General features: G+C 40.5%; 1 protein-coding gene across 1 annotated transcript; it reads left to right on the forward strand.

Moving 5' to 3' along the window:
- Positions 1-16,360: 16,360 nt before the first annotated feature.
- LOC100466144 (L-lactate dehydrogenase B chain-like) lies at positions 16,361-17,421 on the forward strand. Its single transcript, XM_034657317.1, is given in 2 exon segments — positions 16,361-16,396; positions 16,624-17,421. Coding segments are annotated over 2 exon segments (834 nt in total).
- The last annotated feature ends 3,969 nt before the right edge of the window (positions 17,422-21,390 follow it).

Genomic DNA, 21,390 nt, shown 5'->3' on the forward strand with positions numbered 1-21,390 from the left:
TATCATGTCACAGTTCTAGAGGCCAGAAGTTCAAAATTAAGGTATGAGCAGGGTGGTGTTCCCTCTGAAGCACTAGGGGAGGGTTTGGTCCAGACCCCTCTCCCGGCTTCTGCTGGTTCCTCGGCTCTTCGCAGCATTGCTCCAGTCCCCACGTGGTGGTCTCCTTGTATGTATGTCTGTCTCTTTATGTGGTGTTCTTTTTATAAGAATACAAATCTTACTGTTTCAGGGCATCTCCTTTACTCCAGTATCACCTCATCTTAGCATAGCTAATCACACCTGCAACAACCCTATTTCAAAAGAAGGTCCCATTCTGAGGTATTGTGGGGTTAGGGCTTTGATATCTGAATTCTGAGGGGATACAATTCAGCCCTAGGCTTGAACTTTCTTGAAAATATTTCCTGGTACAGTCGATACTTCAGCATGAATGGCTGGGTCGGTCATGAAGAATACAAAAAGAACTTGGGAGCTGGTCTGAAGTTCAGATGCAGCGAGGGGGTCAAAGTGGCAAGAAGTCTACATGTTCATGTCCCGAGACCGAGCAGCTGCTCTCTAAGTGGGTGTTGGAGCAGCGCCTTGTCTTTGCTGAAAGAGTCCACTGGAGAAGAGGATGAGAAAGCCCACATCTTAAGAGGAATCCCACAATGCGTTGAGGGACGGATAATTGACATGTAGCATGTGACAACTGACCAGTCCCCAGAGAGTGGCTGTGCTTTTAGCAAGAGTTTGGCAAGGGTGTTTCTTCAGAAAACAGAATCAAGGAACACATGTTCTAGCATTATGCTTTTCTTCCTTTTTCCCCTCCTACTTCTGATGGCTTTCTTGATGGCTTTCTATTCTGAGGTGTCTCCAATGATCTCAATGGATTTCAGAAAATTATTTTTAAAAATGCAAAACACACCGATTTTTAAGGGAAAGAAACTGCAGAACAAATGCTTACTCAGTGACTTCGTAAGCAGGGTGTATCCTAGGCTGGCCTCACGTCATCCCTTAAGAGAAGACGGTTTTATCCCCTTTTTTAGAAATAAGAAAATGAAAACTCATAGAGATCAGAACATTTTCCTGAAGACAGATAGCAAGTAACTGAGATTTTAATTGTGATATTTTCCACCCCAAACTGAACAATTACATCATATCGACTCTTTAAAATGTTTATGTTCTACAGCTTGATTGGTGGGCGAAGTGGAAGGTAGTGGTTTCGTGATGAGTACTTGCCATGCTAGGATATCATAGAAAGAAAATATATAAAAGAGTTGGAGGACCTACTGTGTAATAGGTACTGGAATCTGTGGTTGCTTTGGGTGCTTCTGAAAATCCTGTTCTTCAGTCTTACTAATCAATCTTATGATGAGGAAATTAAGATTTAGAGAGATACAGTGACTTGCTTAGTGTCATGTGCAAAATATAGTAGAGATGTGCCTTCAGCCACCACCCTTTCCTGTGAAATCCCATATTCGTCCCTTTGTTTTATTTTTCTCCTGTTCATTATTTATTAGAACACAAATGTGATGAAACTTGGACCATTTATTATTTTTATATCCTACATAGAGTAAATGTGAAATAAATATCTGTTGCTAGGTTGAATGGAAATAGTTTGCCTATTTTGTTAGTAGAGCAGTTTAAGGTTAGAATGGAGGAATCCAGAAGACAACATCTTAGCTGTGGTTTGTAGTTGATGGTAACATTAAATTTATGCTACCCATAATCAATTGTGGATCCTATTTCAGAAAAATATCCCCAGCTCTCCAAAGTCAGATCCTCGAATTTCAAGGTGAAAAGTGCGTGATTTTATACCAGTTTTTCTGTTTCATTATAGAAGGATGCCTTATCACACAACATAGACATGAGGAACCACAGAATGCAAGCAGGGGAGAGTCAGTCTGGGGAGATTTGACCCACTTTTGTTTTAACCAGGGAAACAGGTGAATTCTGTTCTTTTTGACTTTTATATTTTATAATCTCTGCTCTCATATAAGAACTTTACTGTAGCTTTGTATCAGAACCTTACTATGACCAACCTATAGATTTTAACTCCCTCTTTACTTCCTGTATCCCAGCTTAATTTAGCTTTGCTCCATGTCTTCTTAAGAAAGAAAAAGTGGTCTCTGGGTTGGGGTAGGTGAGAAGAAGGAAGTTCCTTGGAGGTTCAGAGAGTGTCTTCCCCTTTATTCCTAATTTATAGTAAACTGGTAGCTCAGGCACTTGCCTTTCGCTTTTATTTATTTTTCCCCCTAAATTCTATTTTAAATAGGTGATCCATGCAACAACAAAAAAATATCCATTGAAAAGTAAACCTCTTTATTATTCATTTTGTTCAGACATCCATTGCACCTTGCCAAAGAAAACCTGTTGCTAGTTTTTGGTAACCAGTTACCAGAGATGTTTCCTAAAGGGTAAGAAATTGGCTTATGAATGTCTTTCCAGGGCTAAGTACTAAAGAAGGAGCAGGTTCCTGCCAGACACCCAAGAGAGGAGGCCACCTTCCAGGCAGGAAAGAACATATGAAAACACGGAAGTATGAAATAATATAGTTACTCATCAGCAAAACTAATGCTTCAATATTCCTTCCTCGGGCTGCATTCTTTCCTACCTTCTCTCTAGAGTAGTTTTACCTGTTCTTGAACTTCATGTAAATGGAATCATTCAGTATGTGTATTCTTTTGTTTATTACTGGGTTCACTCAGTATTTTGCCTGTGAGATTTCTTTATGTTATCATGTAGCAGTATTCGTGTATTTCAATGTGATATAATATTCTAGTGTATGATTATGCTGAACTGTATTCATTCATTTTCTTAGTATTGGCCAATTTCTTCTGTGCTAGAGTATTCATCATGTTGTCCTATGTTAACGAGTTCACATTTGTTTCTCTCACAGATCTTACATAATTCCTGAGAGCCCACTTCTTGCCAGAAGTGAATAGGATATGAGTTTGATACTGGGAAACTGGGAGGCAGTGACCTTATCTCATTGCTCATTCCTTTGGCTTTGATGCCTATGATAGCAAGGGTAATAATGCAGTTTAACCTGCGGTTCACACTGTTAATGCCTACCTATTCATATTGCCAATAATAAAATAACTTCATAAAGCCAGTAACCACGTAATTTTAGTATCTTTAAGAATTTCATTCCTGAGATCCAGGAAACTTAAATTCCACTGAAATTTTGGATAAAAGGTTGACTTTTACCCGATTCTGCTTAAATCTTAAGAGCAGTGGTATTCCATAGACCCCAGCACCTGTACCCACCTTCTCCCACAGGAAATAGTTTCTTGAAGTCTCTGTGGACCACAGGGTTATGGGGAGCTACATCTTTTCTGTCCCAGTGAAGGCCTTGATTGAAGATGGGGAATTATTATATAAGATCAACGTTCAAATTACTCTCCTGCAAGTAGACTTAAAACTTCTACTGCAGACCTTCTTCAGAGTATTCATGGCGAGAATTGCTAAGAGGGAAACTGCTGTGCAGGTTGGATGCTGCCCATTAGGCCTTCTGATGGTGATGACAGAGGCAGATATCCCAGGACCTGTCACTGAGAAAGATGAGTCTGCAGAGACCTCTGTTCAAAGCATTTCCGGACTTGTGCCCTCCTGGCAAAACCCAGCAGCCTTTTTAAGTAGAGCCATTTATTCTTTGAAATGCTTTTCTGCCCCCTGCACCAGTCAGATTCCCTCCTCACTTTCTATAACAGCAGATGCATGAATAAAAGCAAATGCAGCCAGCCTTCGAGCATGATAAAATATCTGGAGACACAAACACCAAGGAGTTTATGCAAATGAAACCACAAAATATTGAAGTACAAAGTGAACTGATGTGTTATAAGAACTCAAAAGGTCATCTAGATCGTTCACGAATAGATCACAGAATTTAAATTGGGTACCCATAGAATTCAATTAAATCCAGCAAATATCGACTCCGTAGCTGGTCTCACTGGGCCACGGTAGCAGGGAGGTGAGGCGTGACAGGCAGGGTAGAATGAGATCTTCAGGAGACTCTCAGCCTAGGGTCCACAGGGTGGGGGGAGACAAGAATGATGGTGATAGAATGTGGGGGAAGAAAGCTATAAAGATATAGTCTCCAGGTGCTGGGGTCAGGCTTCCTGGCTTAGAAGCCGGACTTCAGCCCTTAGAGTAGTGACCTTGGGCATAGTGCATCTCTAAGCCTGAATCTCATCTTTGGCAAACCTGGATTTCATGGCATTTTCTCCCATATAATGCTATTTTGAAAATTAAATCCAGTACCCTGTCTCCAGCACTCAGTCCAGCACTAGCCATATAGCACTTAATCGACAGTAGCTATGAAATGTCAGGGGGAGGCACAGAGCACGTAGGAGAATTGTACCCCATTGGAGTGTTTAAGAAAGACATGAAAAAATAAGTAACATTTGGAAAAGAGGGGCAGTATATCAACCGATGGAAACTGGGAGAGATGTGTATAGCAGTTGCCTGTAAGGCTATAGTCTCTGAGGCAGGTGGCCATGACGGTCTCATCCATGGGCACATCCCTGGGTCCCAACACCAGAAAGTGACTCATTTGAATTAAAGAATAAATGAATTTGTGAGTGTATGGATAAAAGAGACACCCTGAGCTGGGAAAATGCAAAAGGTATCCTTGGGGGGGGGGTATCCTGTAGTAATTCCATCAGTGAACCCCTCGCATGGGAGGCTGGAGTGTCAGGAGGTTGGAGCCAGATCATGCAGGGTTTAGACTACAGGATAAAGAGTCCCATCTACAGGCAGTGAAATCGTTGTGCTTGTTTCTGTTCCTTTTAATTTGGAAGGAAATGGAAAAAAAAAAAAAAGCCAAGCTGTACTACAGAGTCAGCTGAAATGTTATGAACTTATCTTTCATTTTCCTGCCATCAGTTATGTGCAAATTAGATATTCTCTTCTGCCTATAAATTGCTTAATCTAAGTTTGTGTCGCAGATGATACCAATGGCTTTTTAACTTGCTCTTGGAGCTAACCGTGAGGCCGATAGATTCTGTGAGAGTTATTTTCTCCAGCAGGCAAAGTCTGCAGTAACCAAACTGGAAATGATTCTTAGATTAAAATACTGTCCAGCTTCACTGGTCCCAGGTACTGAAATGTCAAGATTCTTTATAAGTCCTGGTTCTTTCTCTTCAAATATGTTATGGGTTTCTTGTGAGTTTAGTCAGTCCCAGGAAATATGATGGACATTTCCAAGTCTTTGTTTTGTCAGCCTTCAACTTGTCACATTTATGAAGGCTCTTCGAAGCATTTTCCAAATATAGCACATCATTTAGTTCTCAGGTCAACTTTGTTCCATGGGTTTTATCGCCATGACAGAAGAGGATCTGGGGCTCACTGGTGTCATCTGATTCCCCAGCCCAAGCACTTGTTCCCCAGCCATATGGCCTCTGTGGAGTGTCAGTGTTTTCTTCTTATCTCTCCAGAATTTTTCCTGCAGTAACTGCTTATCTGTGTAATGCCTTGTCTTCAAGCCACAAGATGGTTTCAGGCTTGTACAATGCCTCCTTGATGGATGTTTTATGTAACTATTCTTATCTTGATTTCTTTTTATTTTGAAATCTAGTGGTCATTCCTTATCTGGAAAAGCAACAGTGGAGAAAATAATCTAGTAATTAATTTGGCTTCCTTTTAGAAGAACTCTTGATGTGATCATAGCTGGCCCATCCAAAGCTTATGAGTAAGATTCTAATGCAGACATCAAAAGATGTTTATCTAGATTTTTGTGTGGAAGGATAGGAAAAAGAAGATGGATGCATGTCTGCTACCCCACTAACCAGTATGTTCCTACCTAAAGCTGGAAGAGGGGCAGCGGGTGTAGTAGCAAGTGCATGGGCTTGGGAGTCAAGGACTCTGGGGGGAACTGGTTCAGCCATGCTCAAGCTTTCAAAACTTGATCTTGACCTTGACTTCCTTCGTAAAGTGGGTTAGTAACAGTTATATGATATTCACTCATTTCAATCACCCATGAATCAAGAGACTTTTATTGGATACCTATTATGAGGCGGCATATTATGCTAGTTGCTAGGATAAAGCCATGGATAAATATAAAATAGACATGAGCATTATTCTAATGGACTTAGACTCTAGGGGAGAAGGCAGATACTGTATAGCTAAATATGCAATCATATAATTAAAATTGTGTTAAGGCTATTGAGAAATAATACAAGATGTTTGGAGAGGGTTCTAGTACAGTTTGGTGGAAGTCAGGAAGCCATAAAGGATAAATTGGATGAATTGCCTTTTAGGATTATTGTGAGGATCATAGGTTATGCTTATTTAAGTGCCTTGCACAGTGCCTGGGATGTAATAATCATCAACAATTACAATGAGAACAATAATATTGGACTAGGTGACTGCCCACTTCAGTTATTTTGAGATACTCCAAGGAGTGCTTCCCCACCATCCTTCTTTTCTCCAGCCCTGATCCCTTCCTCAGGGCTGAAAAGTCCTGTTTTCCAGGATGGCAACTCCCCAGGGATTTACTCCAAGTTACTCTGAGTTCATGCCATGTTGTTACTGACTGATGTAAAATCAGTCTTGAGAGTTACTCCTAGGAATGAATTATTCCAATCCAGGCTAAGTTACTAATAATTGATAAAACATCCGATCCCAAGAGTAGCTTTTATTAAAGAGGAGGAAACACAAGAATGATCAGCAAGAATGGAAGATGGTCTATGTAATGTAGGTGTTTGGGGGAGTGAATGTCAAAGAGAGAGGCCGGGAACTTTTATACCGAGGTTAATATACCGAGGTTAATAGGAAAAGGTCAGGATGTTTGAAAACCCACTGGCTTTCTGAGGCATTCCATCCAGGAAACCTGTAGGATATCTATTTTCTAATGGCAAAAGTGTTCCCTGCCACGGTCACAATCCATAAAATCTGTTAATTAATTATAATAATGTCGACCATCACTTGTGCTCCCTTGGGGTTTAGGAATGACAGTGCTCTCCCATGGCCACGATCTCCTCTCGCTGTCTCCCCAGGCCTGGAAATGGCTGACTGTGCTGATTGTGCAGTAGGAGATTGTTTCTGTATTGCTGGCGCCTTCTGGGGTCTTCTAAAGACTGAGGCAGAACTCTACCCATCTTCCATCTGCCATCTTCCTAGACTTTTGAGCACCTGTTAATCCTTGGTCCCGAGTTAGAAGCCGAAGATAAAGAATAAATCGAAACTAGTTCCTATCCTCAAGGAGTTCAGAATCTAGTGTTTTGATGAAGCAGGGTAGCAGGAGCTGTGAGGGCACAGACGGAGGAAAGATTAACTTGGCGTAGGTGTGTTCGTAAAAGGCTTCATATAGAGACACATATTTGGCTAAGCCACGAAATGAGGTTTACCTACCCGAGATGGGCATGACTGGCATTCTAGGCAGTGAATTGCCTCTGGAGAAGCAGAGCAGCATGAAAAAGCATAACACGCTTGCCAGATGATGTGGTCCGTGGACCAAACATGTTCAAGAATCATTGGTTTAAATAGATACCGTTTTGAGGCTTGTTGACTGTTGTGTGTAGGGGGCATGGAGAGAGGGAAGAAGCTGAGGAAGAGGACAGAAGGTTGCTGAGTTGTAACTGTCTGGTATTGAACAGACGAGTGTGACACTGAACACTTTTGACTCAAGGGCTCAGAGTTTACAGTGAAGATACCCAAGTTCTTCTTAGCATCATGCCCTTGACTAAATCGTTAACCTCATCCCCCTTGTCAGCATGGATGAGAGAACTTGTCAACGTATTTGTTATCATTGAGAATTCTTTCTCCATACTCCTAATTTTAAAAAGTGATGACTTTAGAACTTGATAATCCAAAGTTTGAACCCCAGCCTTTCCATTTATTTGCCATATGACCTTGAACAAGTTTCTTCACCTCCCTCAACCTCAGTTTTGTATGTAATATAAGGAGATGGTTCCTCTCTTGTATTGCTGTTGAAAGGATCAGGTATAATTTATATAAATATCCAGGATGGCCCCTGATTTATAGGAGGCATTCAGTAAATGGATGTTGTGGTTGCTATTACTTCTGTCATTACTTTTGTTTTAATAGTAAGTTTTTTAGTATTACTCCACTTTTGTCTTGCATTTCTATTTTCTATACCAGGTTGAAAAATCTCTGGAGAAAGGTGCTCAACTTTGGCTTCCCTAGGCAACTGGCTGGTATTGGTGCTTAGTAGATACTTGGTAATTGATAGACAATTATGTGGTCATGAAAAATGTTGAGAGAGTAAATTCCTGTCCACTTCTATGATGCTAGTTTTATCTAATGTTTTACATGCTATATTGAGTTTGCTAGAACTTCACAAAATGGGAAAACAGATAAAGTTCAACCATCAAAGGGACAGGCAATCTCTGCATATTTCAGAAAGTCCTTGATCCTGTATATGTTGCCAGGAAATGGAGATGGGTTACATTTATAAAGAAGGATAGGACATGGGGAAATCCTTTGACTCAGGCTGTTTAGTTATCTCTTACTTATAATTATTTGTTTTGACCAAGGCCTCCTTCTCATGGGATTAATACTGTCTCAGTGGACGGTGTACTGGAATGCTTTTTCACCAGAGATTATCAAAAGTTAGCACGCATGGAAATCACGTGGAAAGTCTCAGATTGCAGGATTCTGACTCCAGAGATCCTGATTCAGAATTTCAACCCTGCTTCATGTCTGGTGTTATACTGAGGTCCTGCCCAGCGCCCCTGTCCTCTGTCTTGGGCCCTGTCTTGCTCATACAAGGATCACTTCAGCCGATACGGTCACCTGATGATGTGGTCTTCTGAGCCAGCAGGCCATTGTCTGTTGGCCTTACATGCAGAGCCACAGTTCAGGAATTTGCTAATTACCATTCCCCGTTGACTGATTATCCACATCTATTGTGTATATACTTGGACGCATTTTAAATCAATTGAAATCCCAGGCCCTCTGCCACTTATCTGAGTGGCTGCACACAAGATCTTTATGTGCCACCACTACCATCACCTGCACCAGTCAAGGCTGCCACCACTCATCATCACAGCTGCAGAAGCATCGCTGTCTCCTGAAGCCACCACGTGCCAGGAGTCTCGGGAGGCTTTAAAGTGTTCCCTGGAGGTGGATGAATCCCTTACTGCGATACAGAATCCTTGATTCAGAGAGATTAAGTATCCTGCTCCAGGTCACAGTGTTGGGAAACAGCAGAGCTGTGATCCAAACCCAAATCCAGCTGGTACCCAAACTCTCGCCACTTCCTCTAAAATTACGGAAAGGCAAATTATGTCTTCCCATTATCTGTACGAGATCCTTAAGAATTGCGGTATTTCAAATCTGTCTGCAGGAGAGAAGGACTAGTTTTGCCTTTTTCAAGGTGAGAATTGAGAATGATTTCTCCCATTTATTATTTAGATTCTCCTTGTTCTTTTAGTGCAGAGACTGGAGGTGAGGTAAGGTGAATCGGCGTGGTGCCGCGCGGGGGGCAGGACCATCCTCGGGCTAGAGCCTCAACTCTGGGCTCCAAATGCAGATGTTTGAAGACAAGAGATAAAATACAACCTTTTGAAGTTCTCGTTTCCCTGCTGGTTATTAAAGAAATACTATTTGCTAGCCATATACTGAAGACCTTAGAAATGGAACAGCGTCACCAGCAGTTTGTCTGCAGAGGAAGCCTGATGGTTGGCTAAGAACGGGACAGCTCAGCAGCCGGTCAGTCACAGAAGCCACCTTCTGCATTGCAGGGTCCGAGGAGCTAGAGCGAAGTAAACAACAGCCGAGAGAGTGAGCCAGGGCTCTGCCGGCGACGGGCTGAAATGCAGCTGCTGTTCCAGACACGTGGGGAGAGCGTGTGCACAGAAATAATGCGAAGAGAGCATTTGCATCTCTCTTTGCATCTCTCGCGTAAGATCAGCAGAAAACAACCTTCCCTCAGGAAAAAAAAAAAAAAAAAGGTTTCAGATGAGAACTTCCTGACAGTTGAGAATAAAATGACAAAAAATAATTTTTTGTATTGAGAAAGTGGGACCTGAGCACATGCCAAGGACTGAACTTGGAGCAGAAACACCTCTAGAAATCACCTAGAAGTGGGTGCTGGGGAGAGTAAGGATGTGTGGGTGGCAGGCACACGTGCCGCAAGATGTCAGGGGTCCGGAAAATTCAGGTTTCTGGAAATACTCACCAGTGGGGTCCCTTCTCAGGTTTCTTTTTTTTTCTTTCTTTTTTTTTTTTTTTTTTGGCTCCAGCCTCTACTTAAATGCAAATGTGATACCTGTGAAGTTTCCTGGTTTAGAGGAAAGAAGACCCAAATCAGAATAAGATCTTATTCCCTGGGCAGTGCTTGTCCTCTCTTGGCCTCAGTTTACTCTCTCTAACATAAGGTAGATGGACTGTCTCAGTGTGTCTCACACTCTGTGCCTAGGAATGAGCTGCCATCTCATCAAATGCAGATTCTGATTCCGGAGTTCGGGAGTGGGGCCTGAGACTCTGCACTTGTAACTAGGCCCCCCATCCTGCTGCTGTCCTGCTATCTCTACTTTAAATAACATGGGACCAGATTCTCTTTAAAACCTCTCAGCTCTGACATTGGGTTAAGAAGAGAGGGGCGCCTGGGTGGCATAGCGGTTAAGCGTCTGCCTTCGGCTGATGGCGTGATCCCAGCGTTATGGGATCGAGCCCCACGTCAGGCTCCTCTGCTATGAGCCTGCTTCTTCCTCTCCCACTCCCCCTGCTTGTGTTCCCTCTCTCGCTGGCTGTCTCTATCTCTGTCGAATAAATAATAAAATCTTTAAAAAAAAAAAAAAGAAGAGAAGGAAACCAGGTGCTTGGATGGATAGAATTCATTAATCTAAGGATTTTAAATGTTTTTACAAGTCTATTCATTTATCCATTCTTTCTAGTATTTATTGGGCCACAATTATTTAGCGGTACTCTCCCAGGAACTGAGAATACAGTGGACAAAAAGATGGCCAAGGTCACTGCCTTGTGGGGGTCTAGTGGAAGAAGACAGGTGGTAAATAAACAAGAAGTGAAGATGGTAATTCAGACTGCAAAGGAGAATGTTCTAACATAGCTTCTATGAAGGCATGGACCTTGCTCTCATGTTCACTGACTCCCACTGCCTAAAAAAGCATCTGAAACATAGTACGTGCTTAAGAATTATTTTCTGAACAAAGGAATAAGTCCGTTAGATTAAGTGCTATTTTCAAACAACATAAAATAGAATGATGTGATTCAGAAAGACCAGGAGAGTAGTGTGGGCATATTTTAGACGAGGAAGCAGAGAAGGCCACTCAGAAGAGGTGGCATTTGACCCATGCAGTGCATAAGAAGGAGGAGACCATGTGCACATTGGATTTCTAGACAAAGGGAATGGCAAGTGCAAAAGACTTAAAGTGTGTTTACTTGGCACTGTCAGGACTTAGCAAGGCGATCTGCAGCTGGAGAGGCTGGTGAGGATCAGCCTTAGAAGTGAGCAAACTGAGTTAAACTCAGACAGAGGTCGGCAGGGACAAGACCATTGTAGGTCTTGGTGGTCTTGGTAAGAAACATGGATTTTATTGAAATGCCATGGGAGATCACAGAGGCTTTTCAGGGAGAGACACGCATAAGGTAATTCACATTTTTAAAAACACCAGTCTGGCTGTTGTTGGAAGATGTAGGAAGGCAAGGGTGGAAGAAGGATGCCAGGAGGCTAGTCTAACTGGGGGCTGTTCCAGAGGAGGGGCTACTCCAATATTCAAGTCAATAAATTATGGCGGTTTGTCTGAGGGCAGTGCTAGCAGGAAAGGAGATCCAAGGTAGGCCTGGCAGGATTGCTGATGGATGAGGTATTGGCTGGGCTGATGGGTGTCGGTGGGTGGGGAGGAGTAGAAAGAATAATGAAGGTTTCTTCCTTGAGCAACCTTTTACTTAATGTAAGAATATGCACAACTTTACAAGTCAAATTTTCTATTTTTGGACAACTAATTTGTAGGCAGAATTTCTATATATTGAGTTTAAACCTGTCTCCTGGAAACGTCTCTCACTGATCTGAGACCTAGCTTTTGAAATTACAGCATCCAAGTGTACTGTCTCTTCCTCCCAACAATCCCCAGACCTTTAAAGGCAGAGGTTATAACACCCCTCGTCCCCTACACATACACCATGCACCATGAGTCTGCTTCCCCTATGCTAAATACGCTTCAAGATTGAAATTACCTCTTCAAATGAAGGCTTGTGTACCTGAGTAAGACTCCTTTAATAACTTAAAGTGACTGGAAAGTCAAGAAGTCAGACCAAGATGTCACTAAGGGAAATATTGCCCATCATGAAAGGGGAGAAACACATCACATTTGGGAAACAGTTTTTGGGAAAAAAAAATAAAACCATTTCACGTTCACAACCAATGAGCTGAGACATACCAATAAACATCAACATCATTTTTCAAAACTAGTAAAAGTTAAATTGAAACTTTGAGAAAAGTGACACTGAATAATGATTCACTTAGCTTGGGTTCTTAGCAAATTTTACAGGGAAAATGTCTGGTTAAGAGAAGTTGTATTTCCTAATTCAAAGGGATGCATGCACCCCTATGTTTATTGCAGCATTATTTATAATAGCCAAATATGGAAGCAGCCCAAGTGGGCATCAATTGATGAATGGATAAAGAAGATGTGAGATACACACACACACACACACACACACACACACACACACACACACAGGAATATTATTTAGCGATGAAAATGAATGAAATCTTGCCATTTGCAACAACATGAGCAGAGCTAGAGAATATAATGCTAAGCAAAGTAAATCAGTCAGAGAAAGACAAATAACATGATTTCACTCATATGTGGAATTTAAGAAACAAAGCAAACAAACAAAGGGGGAAAAAAGAAAGGCAAATCAAGAAACAGATTCTTAATTCTAGAGAACGGATGGTGACCAGAGGGGAGGGGGCTGGGGGGATGTGTGGAAGAGATGATGGGGACGAAGGAATACGCTTGTTGTTTGTAATGAGCACAGGGTGATGATGGAATTGCTGAATCACTATATCATACACCTGAAAAGAGTATAACGCTGCATGTTAACTAACTGGGATTAAAATAAAGACTTTTAAAAAGAGGAGTATTTCTAAAGCTCTGAGTAATAAAATAGCAAATAAACAGTAGAAGAGAAAATTTCAGCTAAAGAACTGAGGCTGTCACCAAATGAGGCTGTCGCCAAATGAGGCTGTCACATCTTCCATTAAAAAATCACAAATTTCAGTCAATTTACTACCATGGAGAGAAACATTAGAAAATGCTTAATATTTCAGGCTTAACTGGAGCCAAAATTCAATGATTTCCCATTAATAGCAATTCTACTCTCTGCCATCAGCTTGGAGCAGTTTGTGGCCGTTCTTTGTCAGTTTCTGTTTCCAGAAGCTGCTGGGTCTGGATATCCTTGTTAGAGATTGGGATTCTTAATTAAAAGTACCAGGAGCTATCGTATCTTCAGGGCAACGTTGGGTCAAGTAGAGGCTTGTTCCTATGGGTGGTTCAAATGGATGAGGCAAGATTGGACCTCGACCGAAGAAGGGGATTTACTTCTTAACCTCACAGGGAAGACTAAGTGGAAGTCTGTATTTTGGCCAGTAAATCTGGGTTTTCTTGTCTGCTCACTTCAACCCTCTCCAGGTGTTTTAGAAAAAAAATTCCCTTCCTCTAAGGACCTTGGCAACTCCTCCAGGTGGTGGGAGGACTGTTTGGAAGGAAAAGGGAGAGGGCAAGGGGAACAGCAAAGCTTCTCTTCTAGGAGGTAAATGTTCTGGATCCTTAAGCAGAGGGGAGGCAAAGGAAGTCATAAAAGTTGGATGTAAAGTAAGGGGTCTTAAATTTAGTATGAGGCAAACAGGTGTGTGTCTGGGGTGTTCTTGTTATTAGAGCTGTTCCATGATAACCCACAGAGCTCATTTCAAGCACTTAGTGTGATGGTGCACAACCCTGCATTGACAGGCACAGATATGGACCCAACACAGGCATACAGACGTGATGCTGTCACAAACAACAGGCACATCCTTCCTTTTCTCTTCGTTTTAATCAGAGATGGCCTTTGTAATAGGGAAAATGGTTAAAATACTCAGTCCAAAGGACCAACTGAGACAAGAGAACTGGAAATATACTATCCTCTGTGAGCTTTTTTGTTATTTAGAGATTCTTTGTTCTTCACTCCCTTTTCTTTGTCACATCTGTTGTGATGCTAGACAATATTATGGTGTTAACAGTCTATATCAACCTTTGCTTGTAGCTGGCTTTCCCGCATCTTCCTTGATTTTAGTGACTGGATGAGCAATTGCTGTCACAGGCCTGAAGTGACTGATGAGTAAGGCAGCCTTACATGTCTGTAGGAACTGTAAAAAACAACCAAGCCAGGAATCATAGATTTTTCTGTCCTCCGACATCATAGTTCCTGCCTCTGAGTTTTCTTCACTGGCTGCCCTATAGAGACCATTCACTAGACCTTTGATGATTACCAAGCAGGGCGAGAAAAGAGGAGTAGTAGCCAAGACCTTGACCTTCTTCCAAGGTTACTTTCAGTTTTATATTCACTGATGTGCACAGTAGTCCTTTTGTAAAAAGTGCCTTCTGAGTAAATATATCTTCTCTCTTATTTAACAGAGAGGCATTTGGATTTCAGTTTTCCTTTTGGAAAACCCATAAATAGGAAAGATGAACAATGGAAGTAGTAATTTTACTTAAATATGAAAACAACTCCATTAAGAGTTAGAAAAGGAGGTCCATGCTACAGAGACACATCTAGGGGGCAAGGATAGTGTAGGTGTTTGGGCACATCAGTCTGGGGTAAATTGTCAGGGATGGAATAGATGGAAACTCACCAAGCTATGAGGATTTAAACAGAAATACAAAGCAGTAAGCATAGTGCCTTGTGTACTATGTAAACCTTATGAACCCCTAGCAGTCCTCATTACAGCATGGCAGGATTCCAGTTCCTAGAATGGTTATCCTGCCTAAGTTTTCCTTGGGCTCTGGCTTTCTGTAGTAGCTTTATCCTTGTCACCCTTACTTATCTTTTACTCTCTTAGAGATACCTTGTCATCTCAAGCTGATCCAACATCCTGTTTCCTTTTGCAACTCAGCTCCCCATAACTCTACTTTCTTCCCTCTCCAGTGTAGGAAAATATAGAGCTAAAGGAAAAGAAAGTATAGGAATTTCTAGGCACCCTCAAGACTCAACAAAGTGCCATGAGGAGGTGATGTCTATGTTTGGCTCTCTTCTCTGTGTTATTTATATTTCCCAGGAAACCAGAGCTGCCCAACGGCAGGGTCAACTGACTCTACTTTAAGTCGCTTGTGCAGAATTTCCTTTTCAGTAGCTCAGTTTAGGAAAAGCCAATACCTTCATCAGCATTCCAGAGCGATATCCAACGTGTTACTATTCAAATCCTAGAGCCTTCGTGATATCATTGATCTGAAAACTCTTTGAAAGGTGTAGATACGTATACAGACCTGGATCTTTATTTGGCATATTGGAAGTACTTGCTATTCCTCAAAGATTGCTAAAACTTTCTACTTTTACCTCCCTCGAAGATCTTATTTTTATTTCAGATTGATTGATTCTATTTAGTGGAAGTCATTGGAGACAACTTTATGTACATTTTAATGAGGGCTGATGCTTGATCTAGAGATTGAAGACTGGTTTGGATTTGTGGTTGTTAAGGTGCAGGGTTGGAATAAACTTCAGAGGCTAGTCACAGAAAATAGTTTCTCTTAGAGATGATCTTTTACTTTTATTTCTATAAAATCTCAGTTCCTCAGTTACTTTTAGTTAACCAGAAAGGTCCAGGTAGGTGGTCACATTTTTACTCCAAAGTAGCTCAGTCCCTAGAGTGGCAGATTGTGTTATCTCAGTCTCATTGTTGACCCTTAGTCCTTAAACTGAAAACCCCGTGGGGGCAAGAACAACTTCTGATCTATTCATTGTTACACCTCTCACACCTTGTATTGTGTCATCATATGGTAGGTGATTAATAAATGTATGCTAGCCAAATTAATGCTGATTGAATAAATATATCCTATTTTAGATATCCTCTTGAAGTATTAATTTTTTTCTTTCCCACTTATTCTTAAAATTTAATGCTATTGGGTCCTGTTTTCTCTCCTTAGTACTTTTGTGTTTCAGTAAGAAATGTTCTGGTTAGTATGAGTATGGTGAAAAGAGCATTAAACATGGACCCAGGAGAACGGAGCTCCCGTCCTCTTCTGCTAACAACTAACCTTACATTAGGTAAAGTGGTGTCATCTCTAGGCCTCATACTGAAAGCTAACAGTGGTAGAGAGTTCAGAAAACTTCCCAGATTCTTTCTGGCCAATAGGTAGCATGTATTTACCTCCTTGTCTTCTTCACATGACTTTTAACAACTGTCTCTGTTGTGGGCACAATGGCAACTCTTGAGGAAAAACTGATTGCACTGGGGGTGCCTGGGTGGCTCAGTTCCTAGCTGGTTGAACTTGCAACTCTTGGTTTCCACTCAGTCATGATCTCAGGGTGGTGAGATCAAGCCCCATGTGGGGCTCTGTGCTTAGTGTAGAGTCTGCTTGGGATTCTCTCTCCTCTCCTTCTGCCCCTCCCCTGCTCCCCTGCTCTCTCTCTCTCTCTCTCTTTCTAGAAAAACAACAGCAACAACAAAACTGATTGCACCAGTTGCAGAAGAAGAGGACCATCCCAGACAATCAGATGGCTGTAGTAGGAGTTGCACAAGCCGGTGTGATATGTGCCATCAACATTCTGGGAAAGCCTCCGGCAGATGAACTTGTGCAGATGGATGTTTTAGAAGATAAACTCAGAGGAGAAATGATGAATCTGCAACATGGAAGCTTATTTCTTCAGACACCTAAAATTGTGGCAGACAAGGATTACTCTATAACTGCCAATTCTAAGATTTTGGTGGTAACTGCAGGAGTTGGCCAGCAGGAGGGCCAGAACCCTCTCAATCTGGTGCAGAGGAATGTTAGTGTCCTCAAATTCACTATTCCTCAGATAGTCAAATACAGTACTGATTGTATCATATTTGTGGTTTTCAACCCAGTGGATATTCTCACATGTGTTACCTGGAAGCTAAATGGACTACCCAAGCACTATGTGATTGGAAGTGGGTGTAATCTGTATTCTGCTAGATTTCACTATTTTATGGCTGAAAAACTTGGCATTCATCCCAGCAGCTGCCGTGGGTGAATTTTGGAAGGACATTGCAACTCAAGTGTGTCTGTGTGGAGTAGAGTGAATGTGACAGCTGTTTGTCTCCAGGAACTGAATCCAGAAATGAGAACAGACAATGACAGTGAAAATTGGAAGGAAGTGCATAAGATGGTGGTCAAAAGTGCCTACGAAGTCATCAAGCTGAAAGGATACACCAGCTGGGCTACTGGACTAAGTGCGGTTGATCTCATCAAATCCATGTTGAAAATCTATCCAGTACTCATCCAGTGTGAACGATGGTGAAGGGAATGTATGACATGGAGAAGGAAGTCTTCCTGAGCCTTCTGTGTATCCTGAATACGTGGGGCCTAACCAGTGTGATCAACTGGAAGCTGAAAGATGGTGAGGTAGCTCCACTCAAGAAAAGTCCACATACCTTGTGGGACATCCAGAAAGACCTAAAAGACCTGTGACTTCTGGCTTCTAGGCAGTGGAAATATAAAAACTGTATTTTTTATAAACATACATATAAAAAATATAAAAATACAACCATGAGCCTTTAGTTTTCATCCACGCTCACGGATCACCATTTGTTTTTCTCTTCCTAAATATGCAAATGTGGGCTTATGGACTTGAAGCCCCCATTTGGTTTAATGCTTGCAATGTGAGCCCTTGAACAAATAAAATTAACTATCATAGTGTGCTTCTAAAAAAAAAAAAAAGAATGTACTTACCTGTTTTCCTCTGTGCTTAAGTTCATGGAATATCTAAATTTTAAAAATGTCTTTCTTAACTGATCAGGTCTGTAATCACAACTTCAGGTATATTTTGGATGTTCTGGTAGAGGGAGAAAAATATCAAAGGGAAGTATTAATTTTCGTTTATTTACCCTCGGCTCATTATACACCATGTGATCGGGCATATGTTATTTCCTTATTCTGGGCTTCAGTTTCTTCGTCTGCAAATTAAGACTCAACTAAATCAATTCTCAACCCTTTTTTCCAGCTGTGCTGTTCTGTTTCTTGATTCTTTCAAAGCTACTGTGACTCGCCACTGGTATTCTTGTTCTTGTCCAATTATTCATTTATTCAGCAAGTCTGAATGAATGCCAGTTATGTACAAGGATTATGCTAGGGTCTAGGAAGTAATTATAAATAAACGACATGCATCCCACCCATAAAAGTTATCATTTCCTTATTTTCCCTTTTGTGAAACTACCCTGAGAACATCTAACATCCATTAAGAGATGTACAGAGGAAGATAAATAAGAACAAAAGACACATCTTCATGGATAAGAGAAATAGCCTGAATGAGAGGGCACAATCCAGCAGATGGGAAGTAAGTAGTGGTCAGCACAGAGCTCAATTTTTAAGTCAGGTTTATAAATTTCTTTTTTCCTTTTGTTTTGGAGATTTTTTTGTTTTTTATTTTTTGGCTTTTTTGGGGGTGTGTTCTGATACATCCTTCTTTTGAAGTTTTTACTTTTTAAATCATTAATGTTTTATACTGGTAAATGGTGTCACATGGAGCTGAAGGAATTTAAGTCCTATTTGGTACACAGTTACAATAATTTGATAAATCTTTCTGTTTCTCATTGATTTTTTGTATTGCCTTAATTAGTGCAAGAAATAATCTGCTGGAATATTTATCCTTCTCCATCAAGATCTACAGATTAATTTGATAATGTAATCCACTTTATGCTATATTTTAATATATTTTAAGATGATTTTTTCCTCAATTCTCTCTTTCTATGTATATATATATTTAGGTGAATTATAGAGCTAATAACTAGTAAGAAAAATACTCTTGGCATTTTTGTTGGACTTAGTATGTTTTAAATATGGAGAATTGACACCTTTATGATATTTAATTTTCTCTTAGGAATAGGCTACATTTGTTCATTTATTCATGTTCTTTTATAACTTCCAGTTGTAATTTGTACTTTTCCTTATTGAGGTCATGCTTTGTTCTCATTAGGTTTATTCATGAATATTCTCTTTTTTTACTGCAAAGAGGTGATAGAGAGCAAAATGTGCTTTAAACAGCTTGTCAGGAAACATAGTTTCATAAATATTTCAATTCTCTTCTGAAGGAACATATTGATTATTTTGATAATATTTGGCCAACTTATTTAGTCCTAAATCATCCATTTACTCTCTTGGCAGTTCCACCTATGAATTGATCGTTTTCTGAGTTATCTGTATCATGGATAAGAATACAAATCACTTGGCATTTGAACATATATTAGTAAATAACATTGTAGAAATGGGACCTATTTCAATTGTCTCTGCCTCTCATACTGGAAAACAATTACTTTCCCTATGCCTCAGCTGGTATTAATTAAACAGTCTTAATTAATGTGAGGAGAATAAGTGCAGAGGTGTTTTAAATACCTGGATAGTAATATTGATAGGCTCTAGTCATGGGACATTTACTGCATACTGGGGTGGGCACTTCTCATACATTAAGCATCAATACCCTAATAAAATAAATGTTAAGGCTTCATTTTACAAATGCACACTCTGCTCAGACCAACAACGTGCTCCTGTTCGTCTCCAAAGCCTATGCTTGTGTCCACTGTCGATACTGCCACCCTTTAAGTAGAAACTAAACACCTGAGTACAAAAGTCTGAAGCATCTACCAGGACATGAAAAAAGTCTCTAGAATGTGGTCCCTGCACAAGGAGGAAGCGCCCAGTTCTTTCTGGATACGAGGCGCAAAGACAGTCAATAGCTGTTTCATCTCATTTATACCAGATTTTTAAAATAATTTATAAAAACAAATTAACAGAAAATGAAAACCTTCACTTTCCCATAGCCCTCACCATAGATATTCTCCCCCCCACACACACACACATATACACACACACACTGAATATCAGCTTCATAAAGGGTATAGTTACTCTTCCAAAGTCAGAAAAATAAAATATATTTACTTGTATTATCTTATCAAAATCAAAATAATTTTTAGCTCTTAGCTTTCTGAAATCAGCAGAATGCATTGATTTATCAAGGATATCTCTGCAAAACAGCATTTAATTTTTTTCCCCAGGAACTAATAAGAATCCAAAGCCTTTTATTTTTTTATTGTTATTTTTTTTCATAATAATGTTTTTATTATGTTATTAAAAAGCCTGTGAGTATAGGGGCGCCTGGGTGGTTCAGTCTGTTGAGTGTCCAACACTTGGTTTTGGCTCATGTCATGATCTCCAGGTTTTGAGATCAAGCCCCACATCCCTCCAGCTGCGTGCTCAGCGGGAAGTCTGCTTGAGATTCTCTCTCCTTCTTCCCCTCCCTCCAGTCCTGTGCTCCTCCCCACCCAATAAGTAGATAAATCTTGAAAAAAAAAAAAGAGTATGGGTGTAATTCACATGAGTAAATACTAAGGCATACTAAAGGGTGCCTAGTTTAAGAAAAATAGTAATTGTCATCCACTTGACTAGATGCTCAAGTATTCCATTCTTACAAAAAAGCGTAAAATAAAGATAATGGGTTTGGTTATATATATTTTCCCTCAGCTTTCTCTATTCAACTAATATTTCAAAAAAACCTTCTAGAAATCACATGCTTCTCTCATGGAACTCTCTGTAGTGTTTGATAACTGCCTGACTGTGTTTCCGGTGTTGGAGACACAGAGGTCTGAAGTCCTACCAGTATTCCTAGGGTCCAGCAGATGTCCTGACTGATATTAGATGAAATATATGTTTTGTTTTATGATAAATCAGTTATTCAGCTGATAAGACCACTTGATTTACTGATGTATTTTAATATGTCCAGTAATATTTGTCCAGGATAGTAATGACCCAGAAGTTAGTAAACTCAACTGCTAGAGCTGCTGAGATGTTAAAAAGATGACAGGGAGTGGAATAAACTGATCAGCTAATATATTCCTTGCAAAGAGGAAACATCTTTTAAGTTTTTTGCTACATGAAACATTAAGAAGTCTCCTGTTGGGAGACAGGATTTGCCTAGGGAGTGGTTTTGTTCTTTGGCAACAGCAAAGTGAACCAATAAAACAACCTAAAATATGTGAGCCCCATTTCAGAAGAAAATATGTGTTTGAGATGCTAAATATATATGTGTGTAAGTACGCACCTGTTATACACACACACATACACACACACATGTGCATATACACACACACACAGATACTAGTTTTGTCTTTTAAGAAGGGTACTATTTTGAATCAGCTAACTGCTTTGCTAGCTGGAATTGCTGGGCTAAGAATACCAACTTCAAATCAGATTGCATTTTTACTTCATGCTCTATTTT

The sequence above is a fragment of the Ailuropoda melanoleuca genome, chromosome 4 (assembly GCF_002007445.2).
Source record: "Ailuropoda melanoleuca isolate Jingjing chromosome 4, ASM200744v2, whole genome shotgun sequence".
Classification (NCBI taxonomy): domain Eukaryota; kingdom Metazoa; phylum Chordata; class Mammalia; order Carnivora; family Ursidae; genus Ailuropoda; species Ailuropoda melanoleuca.